The sequence below is a fragment of the Tinamus guttatus genome, unplaced genomic scaffold (assembly GCF_059628265.1).
Source record: "Tinamus guttatus ecotype Peru unplaced genomic scaffold, ASM5962826v1 Tinamus_guttatus_pri_ptg000254l, whole genome shotgun sequence".
NCBI classification, from domain to species: Eukaryota; Metazoa; Chordata; class Aves; order Tinamiformes; family Tinamidae; genus Tinamus; species Tinamus guttatus.
Genome location: NW_028288788.1, coordinates 885898 through 907079, shown reverse-complemented (window position 1 = coordinate 907079; position 21182 = coordinate 885898). Strand labels below are relative to the sequence as shown.

General features: G+C 55.5%; 3 protein-coding genes across 3 annotated transcripts; 1 reads left to right on the top strand and 2 right to left on the bottom strand.

Moving 5' to 3' along the window:
* The first annotated feature begins 2041 nt into the window (after positions 1-2041).
* Positions 2042-4248, top strand: LOC104572964 (la-related protein 6). Its single transcript, XM_010220134.2, has 3 exons — positions 2042-2282; positions 2585-2795; positions 3196-4248. The coding sequence occupies exons 1-3, from the start codon at positions 2116-2118 to the stop codon at positions 4246-4248; spliced, it is 1431 nt and encodes a 476-aa protein (XP_010218436.2). The 5' UTR covers positions 2042-2115.
* Positions 4249-5951: 1703 nt separating this feature from the next.
* Positions 5952-7294, bottom strand: PRR22 (proline rich 22). Its single transcript, XM_088526820.1, has 3 exons — positions 7210-7294; positions 7040-7102; positions 5952-6850 (listed from the first exon to the last, which is right to left on the bottom strand). The coding sequence occupies exons 1-3, from the start codon at positions 7292-7294 to the stop codon at positions 5952-5954; spliced, it is 1047 nt and encodes a 348-aa protein (XP_088382946.1).
* A 1937-nt stretch (positions 7295-9231) lies between these two features.
* On the bottom strand, positions 9232-16554 carry DUS3L (dihydrouridine synthase 3 like). Its single transcript, XM_088526819.1, has 13 exons — positions 16514-16554; positions 15800-16106; positions 14739-15323; positions 14058-14099; positions 13776-13928; positions 13580-13696; positions 13152-13217; positions 12957-13067; positions 12501-12597; positions 11663-11738; positions 11170-11358; positions 10945-11073; positions 9232-9331 (listed from the first exon to the last, which is right to left on the bottom strand). Exons 1-13 carry the CDS (start codon positions 16552-16554, stop codon positions 9259-9261), a joined length of 1986 nt encoding a protein of 661 aa, XP_088382945.1. The 3' UTR covers positions 9232-9258.
* Between the last annotated feature and the right edge of the window lie 4628 nt (positions 16555-21182).

The window sequence follows — 21182 nt, the reverse complement described above, 5'->3', positions numbered from 1 at the left end:
CTGCTTTATTCCCCCTTCTCCCTGCCCTGGGGGTTTGCCTGGTATCACGGACAACGGGGCTGAAGGGGAGTGGAAACCCATTCCCGAGCCAAACAGCGACAGCAAACGCAGGACCCCAGTGCAAATCTTTCTGTGAATAAATGCTGTGTCATAAATAGCTTTTATTATTTCTAATGATGTTTTATACCAGTATTTGATGTGAGCTTTTTTCAGGGGCCTCGTGTGCATTTGCATATCAGAGTATATTCTATCCAGATATCATATTTACTCATTCAAAATGGATACTAAGGTAGTTGTGACACTAAAAAAAGAAAACGCTAACGGAAAGTAAAAAGAAAGCGTGTGTAGTGGCACTCCTCTCCCTGTCCCGTGCTGTCGCCTGTCAGGGTGATGTTTGTCTATGAATGTCTCCTGTCAACGTAGCAGGAATGAGAAAGCTGCGGTTCTTCTGTAAATAATAGCAGTGCAGAATTCACATCAGCTCCTGCTGGAGAGATAAGGTGGTCTAAAATTCACTGAGCAACCGAGTGCTGAGCCCCCCAGCTCCTCGCTCCCGCAGCGCGTGCCGTTCACCTCAGCGGCTGCATTGGCTCTTCTTTGCAGCCGCGAGCGACCGAAGCCGACTGCCTCCTGCTTGCCACGGCCGCGCAGCCGGGAGCCGCGGAGCCGCCCTGCACAGCGCGAGGATCCCCTCGGCCCCCTGCGCAACCCCCGGCTAAACCCCGATAGCAATAAACACGTATCAAATGCTCAGGCCTGTATTATAACTAATTGTTGTGGTACCGTTTTCTGCTTCACTCGCTCCAAGTGTCAGTAAAGCAGCTGCTGCTCCTGGCCCGTGTCCCTTCCTTCCCAGCGCTGAGACACGGGGCTGGGATGATCCTTCTATCTGTGTCCCCCGTGTCCTCGACTTGCTCCCAGGGCTGCGGGATCCCGGTACCAGCGATGCCGGGCAGCACCTGCTGTCCCCAAGCACAGCAGACTGTGCAGGAGAGCAAAGGGTTCATCGCTGGCTCCGTCACCCCCTCCTCATCCCTGGGCAAATCCCTGGGAGGATTTGGGTGCCTCTGCGGGCTGGGGAGGTGCTGGGTGAGGGCAATGGGATCCTTCGCCCGCTGGAGCAGCCCGGGAGGCTGCTGGTGGGAAGGCTCAGGGCAGCTCTGGGCAGAAGGTCTGGATTCCTCCACGCAGGGGTTTGGGTTAAGCCCTGTAGTGTTTGGGTTGGTAGCGGATCCACCTCCCGCTGCCAGCTCAGCCAAGCCCTCGGGACGGCAGCCCCAGTTCCCGGCCAGCTTCACAGCCCTCCGCACCCCGCACCAGCCCCCACATCTGGGGGCCACCATGCCCCATCCCAGCACCTCCCGGTGCCCCATCCCAGCACCTCCCCGTGCCCCTGCAGCCCCTGTCCCCACGGGGGCAGCAACGCAGCCCCCAGCAGAGCCTGCTGGCCCATCCCTTGCTGAGGCTGTAGGGGTCCTGCCCCACAGTGCTACCCCCCTCTGAAGAGCTTCAGTCCGTCCCGCTCCTCTGGATCCCCTCATTGGGACCAGGATTTCTACAGGCAGAAGGACCTTTGTACATCACTCCAACAAGTGCAAATGCTACCCAGGCCCAAACCCTCCTTCCACCTCTGGCTGATGCTGCTGTCCCAGCCCAAGGCAAGGAAACCAAGACGCAGCCCAAGGTGACCTGGAGCTCGTGGTCCCTGCCCCGCTCTGCGGCTCACGAGCCTCAGCTGCGGCTGCTCAACCCACAGACACATTTCACCTGGCTGCAGGGCAGCTCCTGCAGGGCAGTTCTCCAAGCTCCTGGGGTGGCCCTTGCAGGGCTTGGGCTGCCCTTATAAACCAGCAGCCTAAGAGCCCTGGGGGCTTTTTCTTTCTTTTCTTTTCCCTCTGTCTTTGTGGAGCTTTAGCCTGGAGGCAGGAGGCCTGTGGGGCTCTAGGATGTAGTGGCAGGAGCTTCTGCTGTGTCCTCAGTCCTGCCCTCTGCCAGGTAAGGGGGCAGTGACCAGCCCAGCTCTCCTGCCCTGGGCTGGGCTCTAGGGGCTGTGGCTGAAGCCAAGAGGTGTCTCAGCTCTGTCCTTCTCCTGTGTGACCTCCCTGATGAAGGACCATGGCATCGCGTAGCTCTGTGGTGGCCCTGGGGCTTGGTTCCCAGCCCAGCTGTAGCCCCGCGCTGCCGGCGCAGAGGAAATCCCGCCCAGAGCTGCCCCTCTTCCCGCCCCGCAGCCGCTCACTCGCCCTGTTTGGCCATGAGGACCTCGTGGAGAGCTTCAGCGGGTAGGTGGTTGCTGGCGTGGTGGTGCTGGGAGCTATAGGGAAGGGGAGCTGAGCTCCTCCTAACTTCCTTTGCATGTGTCCCCAAATGAGAGCCCTTAACACCTGCCCCTTGGCCAGGGCAAGCCTGGGTTTGTGGCACAGAGCTGGGGATCCCACCACCTCCCAAGAATATGGGCTGATGTTGCTGCTCTGTGGCATGAGCACCCCTGGCATCTCCACAGGCCACTGTGGCTGGGCCTGGCAGTGGTGGACACCCCAACGGCTTCTAGCTTATGCCAGCATCTCTGCTGCTCTCCTCTCAGGAGCTTCTGCAATGTGCCCAGTTCTCTGGGGCCTGATCTGTTTGACTGCAGCTACTCCATCCCCGACCCGCAGCTGGTCAGGAGAATAGTGTCCCAGGTGGAATTTTACCTCTCAGATGAAAACCTGGCCAAAGATGCCTTCCTCTTGAAACATGTCCAGAAGAACAAGATGGGCTTCGTCAGCATCAAATTGCTGACGTCCTTCAAGAAGGTAGGCAGCGTGCAGGAGCTAGATGTGGGTGGTGGCTTTGGGGTTTCTGGTGGACTTCTCACTGTGTCTGGTGTATCCTGCTGGGAGGTCCAGATCCTGCTTGGGCTGTTGTTGCTTCACCCAGACAACATCTCTAGGCCTGGAGGTGCAGTGCTGGGGGCTGATACCTGCTGCAGATGCAGCATTTCTCCAGGTCTAAGCAAGACTGGCCTACCAAGGAGGGTGACCAAGGCAAGCAGTGAAGAGCTGGTTTCCCACTAGGATTGAATCCAACCCTCTGCTACTGTCCTGTCCTTGTGACTGAAGTCGGAGGGGGTTGCAGCCTGCCTGGACTGTAGATCTGGGCTGGTCCCTGTCTGGGAAGCATCAAAGGGCTGTAAAGGCCACCGTTCTCTTGCAGGTGAAATACCTTACGCGGGACTGGCGGCTTACGCTCTATGCCCTGCAGTTCTCAGAGCTGCTGGAGGTGAATGAGGAAGGGACCAAGGTGAGACGGAGGATCCCAATTCCTGAATCGCTGCTGAGCAGCCCACCCAGCAAGCTGCTCTTGGCCTGGGATCTCCTGCCACATGAGCAGAGTGTGTTGCCGCCGCTCCAGAAGAACTTCATTGAGACCATCACGAGGATGTTCAGCCCATTCGGTGCCATCGCCTCCATCCGCATCCTGCGGCCTGGGAGGAAGCCGCCCTCGGATGTGAGGAAATACACGGCCCGCTACCCCGAGCTCCTGACCAAGTGCTGTGCCCTGGTGGAGTACGAAAGCCTGGAGAGCGCCAGGAAAGCCTTCGAAGACCTGAACCACCAGATGCAGGGCTCCTTGGGGAGGGAAAGCATCAAGGTGGTCCACCTCTCTGGAAAGGGCTGCAAGAAGAAAAGCAGGGCTGAGAGGGAGGCGATGGAGAACGAGGAGCTCGCAGATAAGCTGGGCTGGAAGCAGCAGGCGGTCACGCTCCCCGAGAAGTTTCCGTACGGCCTTGGCGAGTCCCTGCTCTACAGCTCTTCGGAGTCGAACGGCGTGCCAGAGTCCCCGCCGCTGCCCGTGCACAAGCTCTTCTCCTCTCCAACTTGGCCCAGCAGCTCCAGCTTCAAACCCTGCTCCTACTTGAGCCCATACTCCAGCTCCCTCCTGGCCAGTAAAATCTTCCCTCCCCTGGCCACCGAGCTGGGGAACGGAGGCGCCTATGGCCTGAGCTCCAGCCCGGAGACACAGAGGTTTGCCGACCATGGCTGGGAGAGCAGCCTGGCCCTGGGCAGTGCGTGGGCCCCGTGGAGATGTGGCCCGGCCTCCAGCCCTCCTCTGGACCCCAAACCTCCGCCCTGCCATTCTCCGGTGAGCAAGAAGGTGCCCGACTCCTTCAGCCTCCGAGCTGGTGTGATCCGCCTGCCGCATGGGCCTGATGGCACCAAGGGCTTCAACAGCATTGGGAGAGGGAAACTCGTCCTTGGGCACTAGGGATTATTTAGTTAGAGATTTTTGAGGGGGATTTTTTTTTTTTGGTTTGCTTTTTGTTTGCTTTCACTCACGCTGTGGAGCAGAGTGACTCTCTTGGTGGCCCCTCGGCCGACCGTGCGGGGCTGCTCGGGGCCGGGAGGGCGCTCCAGGAGGGCCGGCACTCCGGGCGAGGCGCCGAGGGAGCGGCAGAGCCGCCGTGCGCTGCGCCCGCCCGGCCGCGAGGGCTCCTGATGAGCAGCCGGCCGAGCTCGCTAGCCGGGACTGCCCTAACGAAGGGTCCGATCGCCCTTATGACTCCCCAGCGATGGGGTTGCTGATGACGACGTGCGTGGCTCAGCCTGCGCCTGCTGCAAGCAAGGCCCGAACGGCTTTTCCTCTTCCCTGGTCTGCGCTGCGGCCTCCTAGGCCCGGGCCGCCCGCGCTGGGGGCTGCGGGCGCGCGGCCGTGGTGGGCAGTGCGGTGCGGGCCTTGGCACAGAGCTGTGGAGCTCCAATACCAAGCAGTCAATAAAGACAGACGAAGTATTCCAGGCACTTCCTGGCCCATTTGCAGTGATTATTTCATTTATTGTTTCTTTTTGTGGGGTGTGTGTGTGTGTGGCTTGTTTGTTTGTTTGTTATTCTTTTCTTTTCTTTTTTTTTTTTTTTTTCTTTTCTTTCTCAACCCCTTCTCCTTGATTTTGAGGATGTTGAGAGCAGCCAGGCAAGTGGGCTGAGAAGGTTCCTTTCCCCTCAAGTGGCTCCATCCCTGGGGGGATATGACTCATTTTGCTGGAGCAATAAGAAAGAGGAACGATGGCTACGGGAGCACTGCTGGGTGAGGAAATAAGGGATTTATTTCCCTGAGACTTTCAGGTGGGACTTCGCCCTTCCATGTGCCCCTTTGGTGGAGGGGAAGTCTGTAATCCTCAACATGGAGGTGCTGCAGCCCTTGTCCCATGGTCCAACATGGTTGGTCCCATGGTCCAGGCCCAACAAGGGCCCGTTGATGATGTTTCCTGTGAATCTGGTGCTGGCTCCTCTGCCGAAGGGCGAGGATGCTCCAAGTGCTGCTTAGAGGGTGCCCTGGAGCACAGTGCCAGCTCCTTCCCCCACGCACTTCTTCAATGCTCCGGTGCTTTGCGAAAGGTCTCCAGGAGCAGATGCTGGCCCCAGGGAAACCTTCCTCAAATGCATGTCCCTTGCCCAAGTCCTCTTCTCTCCTCCCTAGCAAGTTGTTCTGTTGGTTTGGTTTGGTTTTAGTCCTGGCTTAGCTCTCCCTCTCTGGTCTTGGCACCTGTGAGTTGCTGCTCTGCTGCCTCCCTGCCCTCCCCAGCTCCTCGGCCCTTGCTGGGTTGGTGCTTTGGGTCAGGGCTGTGGATTGAGGCCCTGTAGATACCGGTGTCTGGAGAAGACCCCCAGGCAACACCAAGGAAAGGACATTTTCCAACAGGGGGGCACCAGGGCATTTCCCCCCCTGGTGTCTTCTTTTTCCCAGTGAGATTCCTGCCACAGGCAGGTCCCAGGCCCCGTTCTCGGGGGCCGGGTGCTGCTGGCTGCCCTGCCACATGTGGCAGCCCTGCTCCTGGCCCCCCAGGCATGCGGCCACTCAGGCTGTTTCTTCACAAATAGCTTTTAATAGAAAAAGCAAGGGAAAGAACACCCTCCTCCCCCGGGAACTGCCACCTTCCCGCCACCACTCCCCACCTGCTCCCTTTCCAGGGACTATTCCGGCTCTCCGGACAGGCGGGCTGCTCTCAGGAGCGACCTCTTGCCTTCTGTTTCCAGCCACCTCTCTTGAGCGTCCAGTGGCGGCTCCAGCCCCATGTCCCAGCCTGGCTCCTCGGGTCCCACCTTGACGGCGTAGAAATAATCCATGCTGAGGACGGCGCTGAGGATCTCGGGCACGCTGTAGTCAGACGAGAGCAGCTCCTCGGGCAGCCAGAGCGAGCCGAAGTCGCGCGCCGCCTCCTCGCGCAGGAAGAAGCTGTCGGCGCCGGGGCGCTGGCCTCGCCGGGTGCCGCCACCCGTGTCCTCGCGGCCGAGCTCGCCCGCCAGCGAGCAGTCGAAGAGCTTCATGGCGTCCTCCAGCAGCACCTGCTCGGGCAGCTCGGCGGGTGGCCCGCGGCCTGCCGGCCCCAGGCTGCTGTTGGCACCCGGCGCTTGCGGGGGACCGCGGACCACAGGGTGGCAGCCGGGGAACTCGGCAGGCGCCGGTGCTGCCGGCAGCCCCGAAGCGGCCAGGGGCTTGAGGCGCCCCTCGATGTGGCTGAAGCCGTGCAGGGGCGGCTCGCCCAGGGCCAGCGGCGGCAGCGCCAGCAGCAGCGGGGCCGTGGGGCAGGCGCCTTCCCCGCTGAGCGCGCCCGGGGCTGCCCCGTCCTCCGGCACCGCATAGGGGGCCACGTACTGGGAGCCGCCGGCGGGGAGCTGCGAGTAGGGCGCAAAGGGCTCGGGGTGCCCCGCGGCAGGGAGGTAGGGCTGGGCCTCCAGGACGAAGGTGCCCGGCGGGGCCGCCCCGCCGCTGCTGAGCTTGTAGACGGGCGGCTGCAGGAAGTTGGTGGCGGCCCATTCGATGTGGTAGATGCGGGGGTCGAAGAAGCAGCCGCACGGAGCCATCTGCAGCCCTGAGGATCCAAAGTCCCCACTCAACCCCGTGTACCTAGGGACTCCCGAGTGCTCGGTCCTTGCCCAGGGACCCCCAGTTGCCACACGCTCAGCAACGGGGACTGGAGGGTGATGGTGGCTGCGGGACGAGCTCTGAGGTGCACGCGCACAAGCAGGGAATGGCCGCAGGTGCCCACCCTCACCCCTACCTGCCGGCGGCGCCGCCAGCGGCTCTTTCTCGTGGCCAGGAGGTGGGTAGAGGTGTTGAGAGCCTGCAGAAAGTGAACAGCAAGAGGACAGTCCGGCCGGCCGGGAGAAGGGCCGTCGTGTCCCTGCACCCCGCGCCGGGGCTGGCCCAGGGGGCGGCCGCGGCTCCCACCTGCGGACGGGAGGCTGTCGGACAGGCCGAAGGGCCGGGGCGGCGCGCAGAGCGGGGCGGCAGCGGGTGGCAGGAGCCGCGCCATGCCGGGGGCTGGGGAGCGCCCCGGCTGCCGTCGGCGTTGCCAGGCCCTGGCCCGTTCTGTTTGGGGAAGGAACGTGGCGGTGGCCGAGGTTCCAGCGCCAGCGGCTCTGTCCCAGGCCCACGGCCTCGCCGCGGCCTCGCCGGCAGCTCCATCGCTCCCGCGGCGCCGTGCAGTGCGGGCGGGCGCCGGGAGATGGTGCCTTCGCCCTGCCAACGCGGCGCAGGCCCTGCCGCGAGCCGAGCGCGCGGGGAAGCGACCCCCGGGCTTCGCTCGCTGCGATGCGGAGGGCAGAGCTGCCACTTCGGCTCTCAAAGCCTTCAGAGCTCGCAGAAGGTGGGAGAGGAAAATGCTTAAAAAAGAAAAAGCATCTGTAATGTTGGCTAGTTTGGGGCTGCCAAGAAACAGGGCTTTTTTTTTTTTTTTTTGGGTTCCTTTTGCCTTTTTTGCTTGTTTGCCCTGCTTTCCTGTTCAACTCCAGGGGATCCTGGAGAGAGTCTCAGCCCTTGGGAGGGTCCCATGGGGGTGAAAGCACTGCCGGGTGCTTGGGCATCAGGTGCTGGCGGAGACGCTCTCTGGCCAGCATGGCCTCTTGGAGCTGCTCACTGCTGTCATGACGCCTCCCAGTCTCAGCCCGCGCTGCTCCTTTGCAGCTGGGCTCTGCCACCCCAGGGGAATCAGCACTGACTGCTGCCAGGCTGATCTGGAGATGGTCCTGGGAGGGGAGGCCGTGGGGCCACCCACCGCGGGCTGATGCGAGGCCAGGGCTGGCCAAGGAGCCAGCAGTGCCCGGCTCTGCAGCCAAGCCGGTCTGAGCAGGTTTCTCCTCCTCTCTAAGTTTCAGTGCTGGCTGCTGGAGAACCTGCCTCCTCCTTGGTGGAGAGGACACAAGTGCTGGAAGATGCTGCTGGCCTTCTCGGGCGCATCCTGTGACCCAGGAACCTCTCGGCAGGGCAGCGCAGAGGCCAGGCAGGCCGCGAACACTCCTTGCCCCCGGGAAACCCCCGCACACGTAAGTGAATTCAAGGTACTGTGCCCTGAGCATTGGAAAACCACCCGCGGCTGCCGTGCACCTCTGCAGCTGCCTTTAGCTCCAAGGGGAACGTTCCGGGCACTGGGGAGGGAGGCATTGCCTATGGAGCTGCCAAAGAGGTCGCCTTGGCCGAGCTGAGACGTGGACGTGCACCCGGTTCTAGTGCCCCGTCGCCTGCGCACCTGTGACTGGTGCCTGTGCTGGCAGCTCCCTCGTGCTGCCTTTACTGGCACGATAGAGACATAGAAAGGAAAAAGAACCCCCAAGGGAGGAAGGAAAGGTCGTGTAGGATCACTCAAGAGCTGGTTCTCATCCAGCCCTTGCTAAAGCAGCACTGTGAACTGTTTCAGGTTGTTGGTAGGGTAAGAGGCTCAGCCCCTCGGAGAGGCCCAGCTTCCCCAGGTGTGTGACATCCAGGAGGAAAGGGCACCCGCCCTCTGCACTCTCAGGAAGGCCCTGGATTCTGCAGAACATCAGATTCTGGGACGCCGGGGCTGTTTGTGCTCTACAGGACCCCAGAGATTGGATTTAGTACATCTTCCCCCTCACACTCAGAGGATTTGGCACTACCAAGGACGTCCTGGTAGGAACAGAGGCCTCTCGCTCCCGCTACGTCAAAGACATGTGGCGTGGGTAGTCAGGACAACTCCAGTTGTGAACTGGAGGCCAAAGACCTCTCCCAGCCTGTATCCTGTTAATTAAACAGATTGCTCTCAGTTAATGAGGCACCTCTTGCGCTTGCACAATCTTGCAGCCAGGCCATCTGCTGCTTAACTTGTGCAGGGACTGACACGTGGGGGGCCTGAAAGCAACCACGCTCCTAAAAACATAGAAATTTATTTCATTCCCAAATGCGGCTGAGCAGCCCACTCCTCAACACACATCCCAAAAAGCCTCTTCCCAGCAGGATGCTCTAAGAAGGGTCCCGTCGGTCCTATCTGTAGGAGTTGGCCTTGTGCTTGGGCAGGAAGGTGAAGTTGGTAGGTACAGGTCCCAGCAGCATCTCACTGCAACAAAAGAGATTTGTTCAGTTCACCACAAACAGCAGGGCCACCAATACCCGGTTGTCACAAAGTCCCTGGTCCACCCAGCAATAAGTGTAGTCAGAAGTATCAGACCAAGTTTCTGTCTCGCTGAAAATGTGGGAGAGAGGCTGCTGCACACAACCACCTCCAAAGGTGCCACTGGAGGGATGGAGCCTCCAGGGACAGGCGCTCCCTGTCCTCGGGGTATGGGGTGTCACCCAGAGTCACTGCCGAGGTGGGTTTCTAGGGTTGGTGACTTGAAGAGCAGTTTCACTGCTGGGAACAATGTGCCTAAAATCATCACCAGCCTTTGGAAAGCTCCTCCCCACCTCTCGCTGTGCCGATGCAGAGCCAAAACCCTGCGAGTGCCAAAAACATGAAGGTCAGATCCTAAAATTATGTCAGCCAGTTCTATTGCAATCAGATTTATCCGAGCTTAAGACTTCAACTATTTCACACTTTGGAACCCATATTGTGTTTTCAGTGCAGATGAACTTTCTTTATAGTCAAGGAGGCTTAATGTATTTCCTGGATGCTGGTTCCATATAGCATCACTAAAACTTTCCGTAAGACATTTCAGCACAGACTATCCCCTCAGGGCGTATAATTGCATAGCAAGAGTTTGTGAATCTATGGCTCAAAAGCAGAACAGTCAGTGCTCAGAGAACCCCCATTCTGGTTACTGTCCCTTTAAAATAAGCTTTCATGAATAAACCTAAAGTGACTTATAATCTTTTTCTTACAAGTGTGTGCTACCCACTGTTGCAAACAGTACAGGTTACAAAGCTTGGTGGACCCAAAAGCCAGCAGGTTCTGCTTGAAAAAAAAAGGCATTTTAAAAATCCTGACCGAAACTCTGTGTATTTGTAAGTTGGTTTTAGGCAGCTGTTCCCATTACTAACAAAACGGATGAGGATTAGCAAAACCAGAGAAGGTTGTAGCTGTGGTCTATTTTTGCTAATCTCTGTTTCCATGAGATGGGAAATAGCTGGCTGTGCTGCTCCAACTCTCATTTCAGCTGGCTCTGGGTTTGCAGTTGTTTCCCAGCCACTGTCAGAGGACTCACAGAGGTGGGGAAAAGCAGTTTCCTGTACTCTGTCGCATCAACTCAGAAATCACATTATGAAAAAAAAGAGGAAAATGCCTCATTTTCCTAATTCCACAAGTCAACTGAAAGGCCTTGGGGATGGGGACAACCTTCCTGCTCGGCATCCGTGTGGACCCAGCAGAGCAAGGTCTGTCTGGAGCACGAATGGCTGCAGTGCTCTAAAAGCCCCGGAGGTCTCACGGCTGCGCTCTCCTTCGTTGGTTCCTGTGACTGTCCCTGGACGGACGGTGTCATGAGAGAGGTCACTGCTTTAGATTTGTGCTGGGTACTTGATGACCGGCTGAGGCAGATAACGGGGACGAGAGAGATCCCAGGCTCTGTTAAAAACCTTGTTGAAGTGAAGCACTAGTTAACCCTTCCTGAAGGTTTCTGAAAAGCTCTTAAATTTGTGGGAAGCTGAAATCACCCCAGTCACTGTCCGTGCAGGCACAGTGGCTTTGTGAGGCTCTGTAATTTCCTTTACTGGAAACCTAAAAGAATTTGTTACCTTATTTTAATCCAATCATCCACGTTTTGGCTTGCCATTAATGTCTCCAGATAGTCTCTCCCCATGTAGTAAGGTGGTCGCTCATTGATTTTCTGAGGTAGATGTTCTAATAAGCCAACTGGAATATACCTACAATGCAAATATAAATGCTAATGACACCGTGTGCTATTGCTCAAACTGTACAGCCCTTCTATGAAAATGATCCCAACAGTTAAGGAGAATTACCTGCACAGAAAGGAAAGCCATTCCAGCAGGAACTTCCTGGTTTTCTCGACTCCCTGAGTATCAGATCCCCAGTGTTCAAGACCGTAGTTGGTAAAGTCTTTAAGGATATCAAATCTCTCACTGGAGGAAATATCCCAGTGTCTCTGTTCCTTAATTTCAGTGAAAATCCATGGTTTGATGAGTGCCCCTCTGTAGGTAAACAAAACGGGCATTGTTATTTACATAACTGTCTATTTCTGATGATGCCAACTAATTTAAAAGACTTTCCAGCCCTTCTTTGCAAGTCAGTGGCACTTTAGAAGCTTTCAGTTTCAATAGGGAACTACTGTAAGTTCCCACAAATACAAACTGACTTCACCGAGTTCCAAAGAACAGTTTCCAACAGGAAACTCTTCCTGTGTTTTGAGTTTGTTTAGGCTTTTAAAAAATTATTTACTTGTGCATCAATAGAGCCCGGAGAAATAGAAGTGAGCAGGGAAATCCAGTCACTTGCCTTGCAATCATAATTCCTGAAACACCCGTCTGCATGGCTCGATTAGCATCTTCATAGGATAAAATATCACCGTTTCCTGTGTTAGAAAGGAGGGAGAAGCCAGAGGTCAAAGTGATGCACCAGGGCAAGTCAAAATGAGTGAATCCAGGCATGGGATAAAATTTTGACCGGCTGTAGAGCCTTAGATTGTGCAAACAGGCTGTGTGATTCGTATTTAGAAACTCTGAAAGCTATTTCTGATTAATATTCCCCTTACAAGGAAAGGAAGAACTCTCCCTTCTCTTTGCCCTGATCTCAACTACTGACCTCAAGATTTAGCTGGGACTGTCCATACTATGGAGCCCAAAGGAGGAAAAGAAACACTGTAAATGAGATGCTTGGTGTTTGTTATAGCTGGCCATGGAAGTCCAAGCATGTGGACAGAATGGGGCTGCACAAGAGCTGCTGTGCAGTGCCCAGCTCATGGGGCAGAGCCCCGAAGGGCTTCGCACCAGAAAGCTGCTGGCCCAGCCCTGGCACGTGCGCTGGGCAGGGGAGCAGGTTCCCCCTCACCGCTCTTTTGCCCCAGTGAAAGTCCTGGCCCAAATGAGCTGGCTCCAAAGTGGCTCTGCTGGAGGCAGAGTGGTGTTTAGAGCCAAGCAGGCAGTCACTGTTGGGACAACTGGGCCATCTCCAGGCTCCGGCCACGCTCCATGGTGTCGTCACCAGCAGTACTGATGCTCCAGCCTTTCCCATATACATAAAAGCCTGACTTCTCTAATAGTTTTAACTAAACAGGCAGCGCTTTTGGTCTGCTAAAATGTGATTTCAGTCATGATAAAATAAGAGAAAGGCCTACCAAAGAGAGGCATGGGGCTTGCTATTTTAGCACATTCTGCTATGTAGTCCCAGTCGGCAACCTTTGTGTACCGCTGCTCCCTCGATCGGCCGTGAAGCTGGGAGAAGAAAGTGGCAGTGAGACCCTCGACACAAATGCTCTGGAGAAAGCCAGGTGGAATGGAAACACGAAAGAAATTTCACTATTAAAAAGCACTGCAGGAATCACCCCCTTTTGTAACGAATATAAAGCTTGGGAGTACCTTGGACAATGCCTTAAATACAAAAGCATCTGTGTTTCTTCTGTTAGTAGCAGGAATTACTAAAAGGGGCCCTGCACTGGTCACAGGTGCTTGAAAGAGCCCCTCAGTTGTGAGGAAGGAGAAGGTCAGCCCTGTATTGTGCTCTAAGCAGACACACAAGCAAAGTTTCCCAGACAGCAGGCAACGATTTGCCGTCACATCGAGCATCCCCATACCGTGACCATGGATGCTCCCCACTCCCGGATCTTGGGGATTATTTTATGAGCCACGTTGATCTTTTCTTGTACCCCAGTGCGTATCTTCACCGTCAGTGGGACATCCAGCACCTGCAGAGAGGGCAGAGTGAGGCTGGGCTCAGGCAGGAGCTGCTCCTGCAGCTCCTCTGCTGCCGGCAGGATGCTCTGACTCACCGAGTTCATCCCTCTGACAATCTGTTCAAACTTGTTGGACCGAGTCATCAGAGCGCAGCCCCCTCCCTGTGGGACAAGAGGTGACACAGTCAAGACTTTATACCTCTTTGCATAGCAAAGAGACTCCTGAAAGTTGCTCAATAGCAGCCCTTTACTCATGGGATGTGGGCAAGGCTCCTAGGCCAAGAAAGGGTCTAGTTCGAAACAGCACCTTGTCCCCTTCCAACTTTTGTCTACAGCAGGGCACCAGTGACAAGGACATGTTCCCTGCTGTGTCAACAGGCTCCCAGCCTCCTCATGAAGCATCCATAAATAAACAGGGAGCTCTGGATCAGACTGGCCGGAGCAATCAGGCAGTGGGGGATGATGCAAAAGACAGACGTTCACTGAGATGAAAGAGAGAAAGAAGCTGCAGAACATCTTTTTACCTTCTTGTAGACCAGGTCAATTGGACACCCAACATTGATGTCTACAAAGTCCACTTCAATTGTCTGGTTCAGAAGCTCTGCACATTTGGTCATTGTGTCTGGAAATGCTCCCTCCAGCTGCAGAAAGGAGAGTTTGCATGAGCTTGAGGGGGAGTCCTCATTAGACTCGAGTGATCATTTGGCTGCGTGCACTCACCTGCACCCCAAAAACATCCTCCGTGTGATGCCGTTTGAGGAGAGCCCACTCAGAGGACTGGCCCTGAAGGAGGTTTGTGCACACAGCCATTTCTCCACAGGTGACGTCCGCCCCAAAGCGCTTGCATATCCTTCGAAAAGGGAGGTTTCCGCACTGGAAGACACAAGGGGTATCTGACTGTGTGTGCAGCTTGGGATCTGCACGGTTTGTCAGGAGATTTGCTCCATTCCAAACGTGCTGATGAAAAGCTTTGGCAAAAGCAGGACTGAATAATCTACCTACTGTGGTCAGTGGAGCCAAATAGAGCTTGCCTTGGATTTCCAACTGGAAAACAACCAGGGATGGGGGAAAACATGTTAGCAGAGCTGAACAAGCAGTGGCCAAACAGGAGGAAGAGATTCCAGTTAGCAATTTTCATCACCAGCCCAGGCTGAAGCTCAGTGGGAAGCTCAAATATTCCCTGGCTGGGTATTGTTTGCATAGAAGAAGGAGAAACTTAAACTGCTCAATACATTTTCACTGCTCAGCTTGGAGGAAACTCGAAGGAGTTTCAGAAATAGAGGGATGCAAGACTAGCTGATGGATGCAATGACAGAGGTGGTGAGGAGCAGAGGAAGGAGGCAATACTGTCTCTCCCTCCACGACAGCACCACGCAGCACACACAAACCAACCAGGCCCAAGTTAGTTCTCCTAGCAGATCATTTCCACCCTCACTGAGGGCTCAGCCTCTGCTCTCCTTCACGTGCAAGGCACTGCCAGCTTCTCCTGGTCCTCACTCCTCCAAAGTTAACACCAAGTTCCAAGCCTCATGCTCCCGCATCCTTTCATGACAGTAATGTTGTCCCAAGACAGTCCTGTCCTCTGCTACCTCTCACCCAGCTAAAACATCTCTTCTGTCTTTCCAAGTACAATTTCAACCACCTGAGAGAGGGCAGCCCTCGCCAGAACCTCTCCCCACTCACCTTCTTCTTCTCACACGGCCGTAGCTTTATAATGTCTTCATCTGTCACAGGGCCCATCGTTTTGATGGGGGAACTCTCCAAGGCATCCATGGTGCAGGGACTCTCCAAGGCAGCTGCTTTGGGATCTTCTCCCTCCTCTGGTAGCACAGAACGTTCTGGGGCATCTCTGGGACTCTCCTCAGGTGCTGTGCAGTTGGACACCTCTTGCGCCTCCGTGGAGTTCCCTGAGGTTTTGTTTCCCTTCCCTACCTTGTCCTGAGGCTTGCCCAGACGACGCAGGTACTCGTCAGCCTTCTCAAAGCTGAACTTCTTCTTGCGCAGCCGGTGCTGGAGGTCCTTGGGGAGGTTGTTCCTCACCAGCGACTTCCCTTCCCACTGCTTGGCCAGCTCCATGTTGATGATGTTCTGGTAGCCATCGCCGAGATGGGCCTGGGCAAAGCGGCAGGTCACACCGTAAATGCACTTGCCGAAGGTCGCGAAGAGCACACAGTTTTGCCCCAGGTCGGCTGGTTTCACAGCCATGTATTCATTGATGTCATGAAGGAAGCGGCACCGCGCGCCGAAGTAGCACTTCTCTGCACATCCCTTAAAACACAGAAGAAGAAGCGGTTAAAACCTCTGCTCTCTGCTTGCTCAGTCCACCGAGGTTTAACACAACCCAAGCATGAGCCCAGAGCCATCCTCTCCCAAAAAGGGGTCAGAGCAGCCACCCCGAACACCCATCACTGCCTGGATGCTGCCGGCCTCCCCTCCCATGGCTGGCAACACTGGAAACGCTACCGTTAACTGCCACGAGGAAGCAGATCACTGGGACGTGCCGTGGAGGGACAGTTACTTAGTCACTTGGGGGGATATTTTAACTCTAGAGTTTCAGAGAAACCAGTATTTTATTTGCCTGCTCCACGCCAATCTGCTAGGAGCTCGCAACGACCCAGCTCCATCTCTACGCACCCCCTGGGATGTGTTTTCTGACTTCAAAAATGCTTCCCAACCAGCAGGGAAGCTCCACGGGAGCCCTGAATCCCTGTGAGACGGAGCCCGGCCGGGCAGGGCTGCTCTACCTGCGTCACCGACGGGCACAGCCTGCTCTTCTCATAGTGATTTGGTTTCATACACGGCCTGCTCTTATTCTGCCCGCGGGCTCTTTTCCGTTCCCCGGGCTCCTTCTCCCCTCTCCCAGCCTCTTCAGCATCCTCTTGGCTTTCTCCTTCTGCAAGGGGCTCGTCCGACCTCGCGCGCTTTGCCGGAGGCTCCGTCCGGTCGCTGCTCGCCAGCTCCTCTTCCTCATCCTCCTGACGGGCTTCCTCGCTCCCGGGTGCCCCCTGCGCCCTCAGGTACTCATGGAACTGGTCCTTGGAAGTGAGGAACCTGCGGAGCGGGAGAGGCCGCTGCCTGTGTCAGCGAGAAGGGGGCCCGGGGGTCCCTCCTCTTTGGGGGTCACAGCGGGAGGAGATGGGGGTAAGAGGCAACGGGCCGTAAACGCGGAGGCTGCAGCACCCCCAGGAGCACCGGACTGGTCTGGGGGGACTGGAGGGGTCGGGTATCCACCGGGGAGGTCACCCGAGTTCTGCCACCCGCGGACCGGACACGGATCGGGCACCCAGCACAGGAGGGGACACGGAAGGATCCAGGCACCCAGCACGGGAGGGGACACGGGAGGATCCAGGCACCCAGCGCGGGAGGGGACACGGGAGGGCCGGGGCTCCCCCCGGCGGGTGACAGGAGGGATCGGGCACCCGGCGGCGGGGGCGGGGGGTGGGGGCGGCCGCACTCACCGGGCGCGCACGGGCGCCACCCCCGCCGCCGCGGCCGCCATGTTGTCGCACGCGGCGGTGACGCGTGGGCCCCACGTGACGGGGCGAGGGGCGGGGCGGGCGGGGCGGTATAAAAGGGCGGGCTGAGGCGGGCGGCTCCACAGCGGCGGGTGGTGGGGGCCGGTGTCGCGGCCCCGCCGGGGCCAGTGCTCCCTTCCCCGGTGCTGCGGAGGGTCCCGGAGTCTCGGGGAGCTGCTGCGAGTCTTGCCCTGTATCGCCATTTTCTGCTCTCGACTTCCTGAACTGTTTCCCCCTGAGGTAGCACCAAAACCGCTGCCTAGGACAAGGTGCTCCTCAAGGTCTCGGTTTTGAGAGGAAGCGAGGCTGTTCATGACTGGAAAGGCAAAGAAAAGCCACCAATGTGCCTTCATCTTGTGGCTTTAATGTACTCCCTTGCTTTTTGGGGTGCAGGTCAGGCTCTTCCTAGCACATTTAAGGCTATCAACTGGGAAGAGATGGAGATCTGCAGAAATCAAGGCCGCTTTCTGTGTATGTGTCTGTGTGCATATACCAATACATATGTCCATATTGAGTAAGAGCGGTACTAGTTGCTAAGCGTGTGATTTGCTCTGTGGGTCCGAGCGATTTGGAGCTGCCCGGGGTGCTCCAGGGCCTTGGAGGGCTCCCAGGAGCTGAGCTTTGCTGCACAATTCCCCACATTACCCTTGGGGCAGTATTTGCCAGCCGCCCTTGTTGAAGCCGCGGGGAGGCTTTGGGAGCGGTGTTTCACAGGGCATTGAGTCATTGCAAAGTAAACCATGGCTCGGAGATTCTTGTGTGGGCAAAGGCAGCGAGGGAGGGATACCGCTCATGAGACTGGCCCAAACGCATCTTCTCTTGTTGATTTTGGTCTGTGCGTTTGAGTTCAGGCTTATCAGAAGTCAGCTATGTAGTTGGGACCGCACACATATGGCTTCTTCTCCATAGCTGCTGTGTCTTTCTCATGTGTTTGCTGCATTATTTGCAGCCTCCTTCCTGCTCCATGAGACACGGATGCCGGAGACGGGGGAAGCTTCGTCCGTGCTCCTCTGAGCTCATGCCTGGCGCGTGGAGACCTGCAGTAAGAAAGACCTGCTAGGGGACTTGATGTCTCAGGGGATGATACGTTCAGAGCTTTTCTGCCCGAGATTCTCTGTCCAGCTTTGTTGGACTCACAATTCTGCTTTTACATGTGATATTTAGTCATCCTGCTCGTCCTTGTCATTTGACTCGTGCTTGCCCTGGGCTGCTGAGAAGGAGAGAGGTAGCTGTGAAGTGTGGATATGGGAGAAAAGACCTGTGCTCCATCTTCTTCCCTGTCCTTCCCTCAGCCCTGAATCAAAGGGGAATTAGCAATGTCAGAAGTGGCTTTTAGATTCCCATGAGCCCTGAAAATCTCTGGGTTTCCTCCTTGCAGTTCAATGTAGCTCCCGGTGTAGAGAGGGAAAAGGTAACATGTGTTTCTTGCCTTTAGGTGCTGCTAGAAGCTGGGGGAGAGCGGCTGCTCCTGCAGCACTGGAGAGCTGCAGTAACCTGTGCTCATTTGCAGACACGCACCACGTGTGCACGTGGGACAGAGGTAAGTTTGCGTGTGGAGCTCAAACCTTGGCATTTTCCTGTTTTCTGGGGCTGTAACTCAGTTCTCTCCAAATATTCCACCAGAAATGTGCGGGCGGATCTCCGAGTCTGGTAGGGTGCCTTTGCCAAGGGTGGGCAGGTTGCATGATCGAGACAGGCTGCTGGGCGAAGCACTTTTGGCTGATTGGATATTAATTAGTTCTGGAGAGAAATATGAAGAATGCAGAACACTATTTTAAGCTTCAGCTTGGCGGAGAAAAGGAAGGAAGGAAGGAAATGAGGCCCTGGGGATTAATGAAATGATTTCAGTGATGTTTTTGTGGGGCAGTAAGCCCAAATTCAGAATGCTTTTGACTCGCTGTACTCAGCTGAGGTCACAGACTTTCGCATTTAATCCCTTCTCAGGGCACTGCCTCCGTGGTTTATGAGGCTAAGCCTCAAATGAGTTTTCTGACAGACCCTGGCAGAGGCTCTGGGAGTGGGATAGGAAGCCCCCAGCTTTGCCAGTTCTTCTGGAGCTCCGTGGGCACCCGGAGCGGAGCCGGCTGTGCTCTGCACGTGTCGTGCAGCAGGGCAGTTGTTTCTGCATCACGGGATTGGGGATCACATGGAGAGGAGGCTTAGCCAAGCGGCTGATGCCCACCTGGAGAGAGCAGAGAACACGGGCAACATAAAGCAAGGGGAATTTGTGCCCAGTGCTGAGAGCTGTGCTCCTCTGGGATGTCCTTTAACTTTTGTTTCATGCCTTGCTCTAACCAGGTCCTGCTGAGGTTGGGAGCAGTTTGCTGCAAAGCCTGTATTGCTACTGCTGGAGCTGAACTGCTTTTGTGGGTAAATATAAAGCTCAGATCGCCAGAGCTATCACTTCAACATCATTCAGCAGCGCGAAAGCGGCTCTGAAGAAAGCCGATACCCATTAACTTGCTGCGAAAGGCCAAGGCAGGAAAAAGGGAAAGGTTGATTACAGGAAGATGTGATATATATGTATATATACAGGGAGAACCAAGTCAGAAAAAGTTCAGTTAGTTCAACGTCCAAGTTAAACAAGACACATGTATTAACAAAAATACACCTTTCACAAACTCCCAAACAAAAGTCGGATGTGTCAAGCCCCTGGTTCTGGCTACTACACCCAGGCGTTAGCTGAAAAATGAGATTTTTGGTAGCAGCCCTAAGAAGTCACCTCTACAGCTGCAGCGAGGTGAGAGAGGCGATAGGAATTTGTACTGGTCAGCTTTGTTTGATGTCGTTCACAGCAGAGCAGCACAGCTCTGATGTCCCGTGCTAGTTAATGATCTCCATGGGCAAATGTCAGAAAGCAGATGTGAGATTTGACACTTGGGTGTAAGCAGGGGGGTTAGTGCTGGGTCCTATCCATCTTTGGGTCAAAGCGTGATCCATTCCTCACGTATATAGTCTATTCTTTTATCCCATCTTGTTTTTAAAGCTCAGTGCAACAGAGCTTCCAGCCTTCTGCAAAGGAGGCTATTCCCATTGCTCATAAATCTCGCTATCAGGAAGTTGTTTCCAAGATTAAGGCTTAAATGTTTCCCTTCTCTAGTTTCATCCCCCAGCTCCCAATTCCCTTCCTCCCGTAACCACCACATCACAGTCTCCTCCCAGAACCTGGTGCTTTAGGAGGATGCCCAAAGGGGCTCCGTACCCCACACCAAGACTCCTATAGACCCCATTGCACGTCCCCTCCTAGAAGTCTTGCGTGTGGCGCTTTGGACTTGGGACAAGCTTGTCAAATGGTGCGAAGTGCTTAGCCAAGGCCTTAGCCTTTGCGCAGGCAGTGGTGTAATGGAACTTAAAAAAACACCCTCTTGCCATAGTTCCCTCCTGGCGGGTTTAGGAGGAAGTTAGAGCCTTTGGCTTGAGCACAGAATTGTTAAAGGTCATTATTTGGGCAAGGCCCGGGTGGTTTTAGGACAGGCAGTCAATTTGCTTAAAGAAGTGGAGGGGCATTAAAGCCTGTTGTAAATATTGTGCCATTTGTGATAAGGCTGAGTGGAGTGATAATTCCCAAGGGAAGCAACACGAACAATCTGCGGTGAGGAGTCCTGGATTTGCAAAAACCTATCAGGTGTCTAGGCAGAAATTGCTGAAGGGAAGGAAATCTGCAGGAAATCTGGGCTCACAGCGAGGAGGGAGAGGACATTGAGGGATCCCAAGTCGCTTGGCTGTGGTGCTCAGCCCCTTGTTAGTAAAGCTTGGAGAAGGCTGCGAGTCTTTCCATTAGACCCTAAAATAACAAAGAGCCAAAGCATCAGTCATGGGGGAGGCTGATGCCTTGGCAGAGGCCGGTCTGTGCGGTGCAAGAGGCAGGATGTGGCTTTTCCCTGTGCTTGTGGGCAGGAGCCTGGGCGACAGCACCCAGTTATTCCCTCCTCGGGGAGCACCAAAAGGGAGTTTTCACACCACGTCCTGATCTCCCCTCTGCTGCCCATCAATCCCCCCAGCCATCTGCTCCCTCAAACCTGTTCCCAGAGCTGACCTGGGGCAGCTCCTTGGCTTGGTTGCAGGAAAGGTTCTGCAGAGGGATCCCTGTCCTCGAATCTCTCCTGTCTCCTGTGGCTGCCCTGGTGCTTCCCGGTGCAAATTGACCAATCTTAGATGGTTCGGTGGTGATTTCAGGGTAGTTTGGATGCTCCAGGCAGTAAAGGTGCTTCTCTTCAGCGTTTTAGGCCATTTAGCTGGCCTCTTCTAATGCCCTGTACCGATGGATAAATTTGTAATTTTGCATGTAAAAAAGAGGAAAAAAAAGAAAAAATTACCACTGAGATTTCCTTTTGACATTTAACTTGGACAGTAAGTGACAAACCAAATAAACATGCCCATTTCACTGGGACAAAGGCTCCAAAATCCTGCTGCGATTGAAATGTTTCATCATTTCCGAAGCAAAATGTTTCACTTAGAGAGAAACAAAATTAAAAACTCAAACTGACGCGTTTCAATGTTTTTCTAATTATTTCCCCCCTTTTGGCTGGAGCTATTAGTGAAATTTGGCCCCACTTCACAAATAGTTGTAGAACCTTCCAAAACATCTATTTTAGTGGCTCTTCCCGTCACT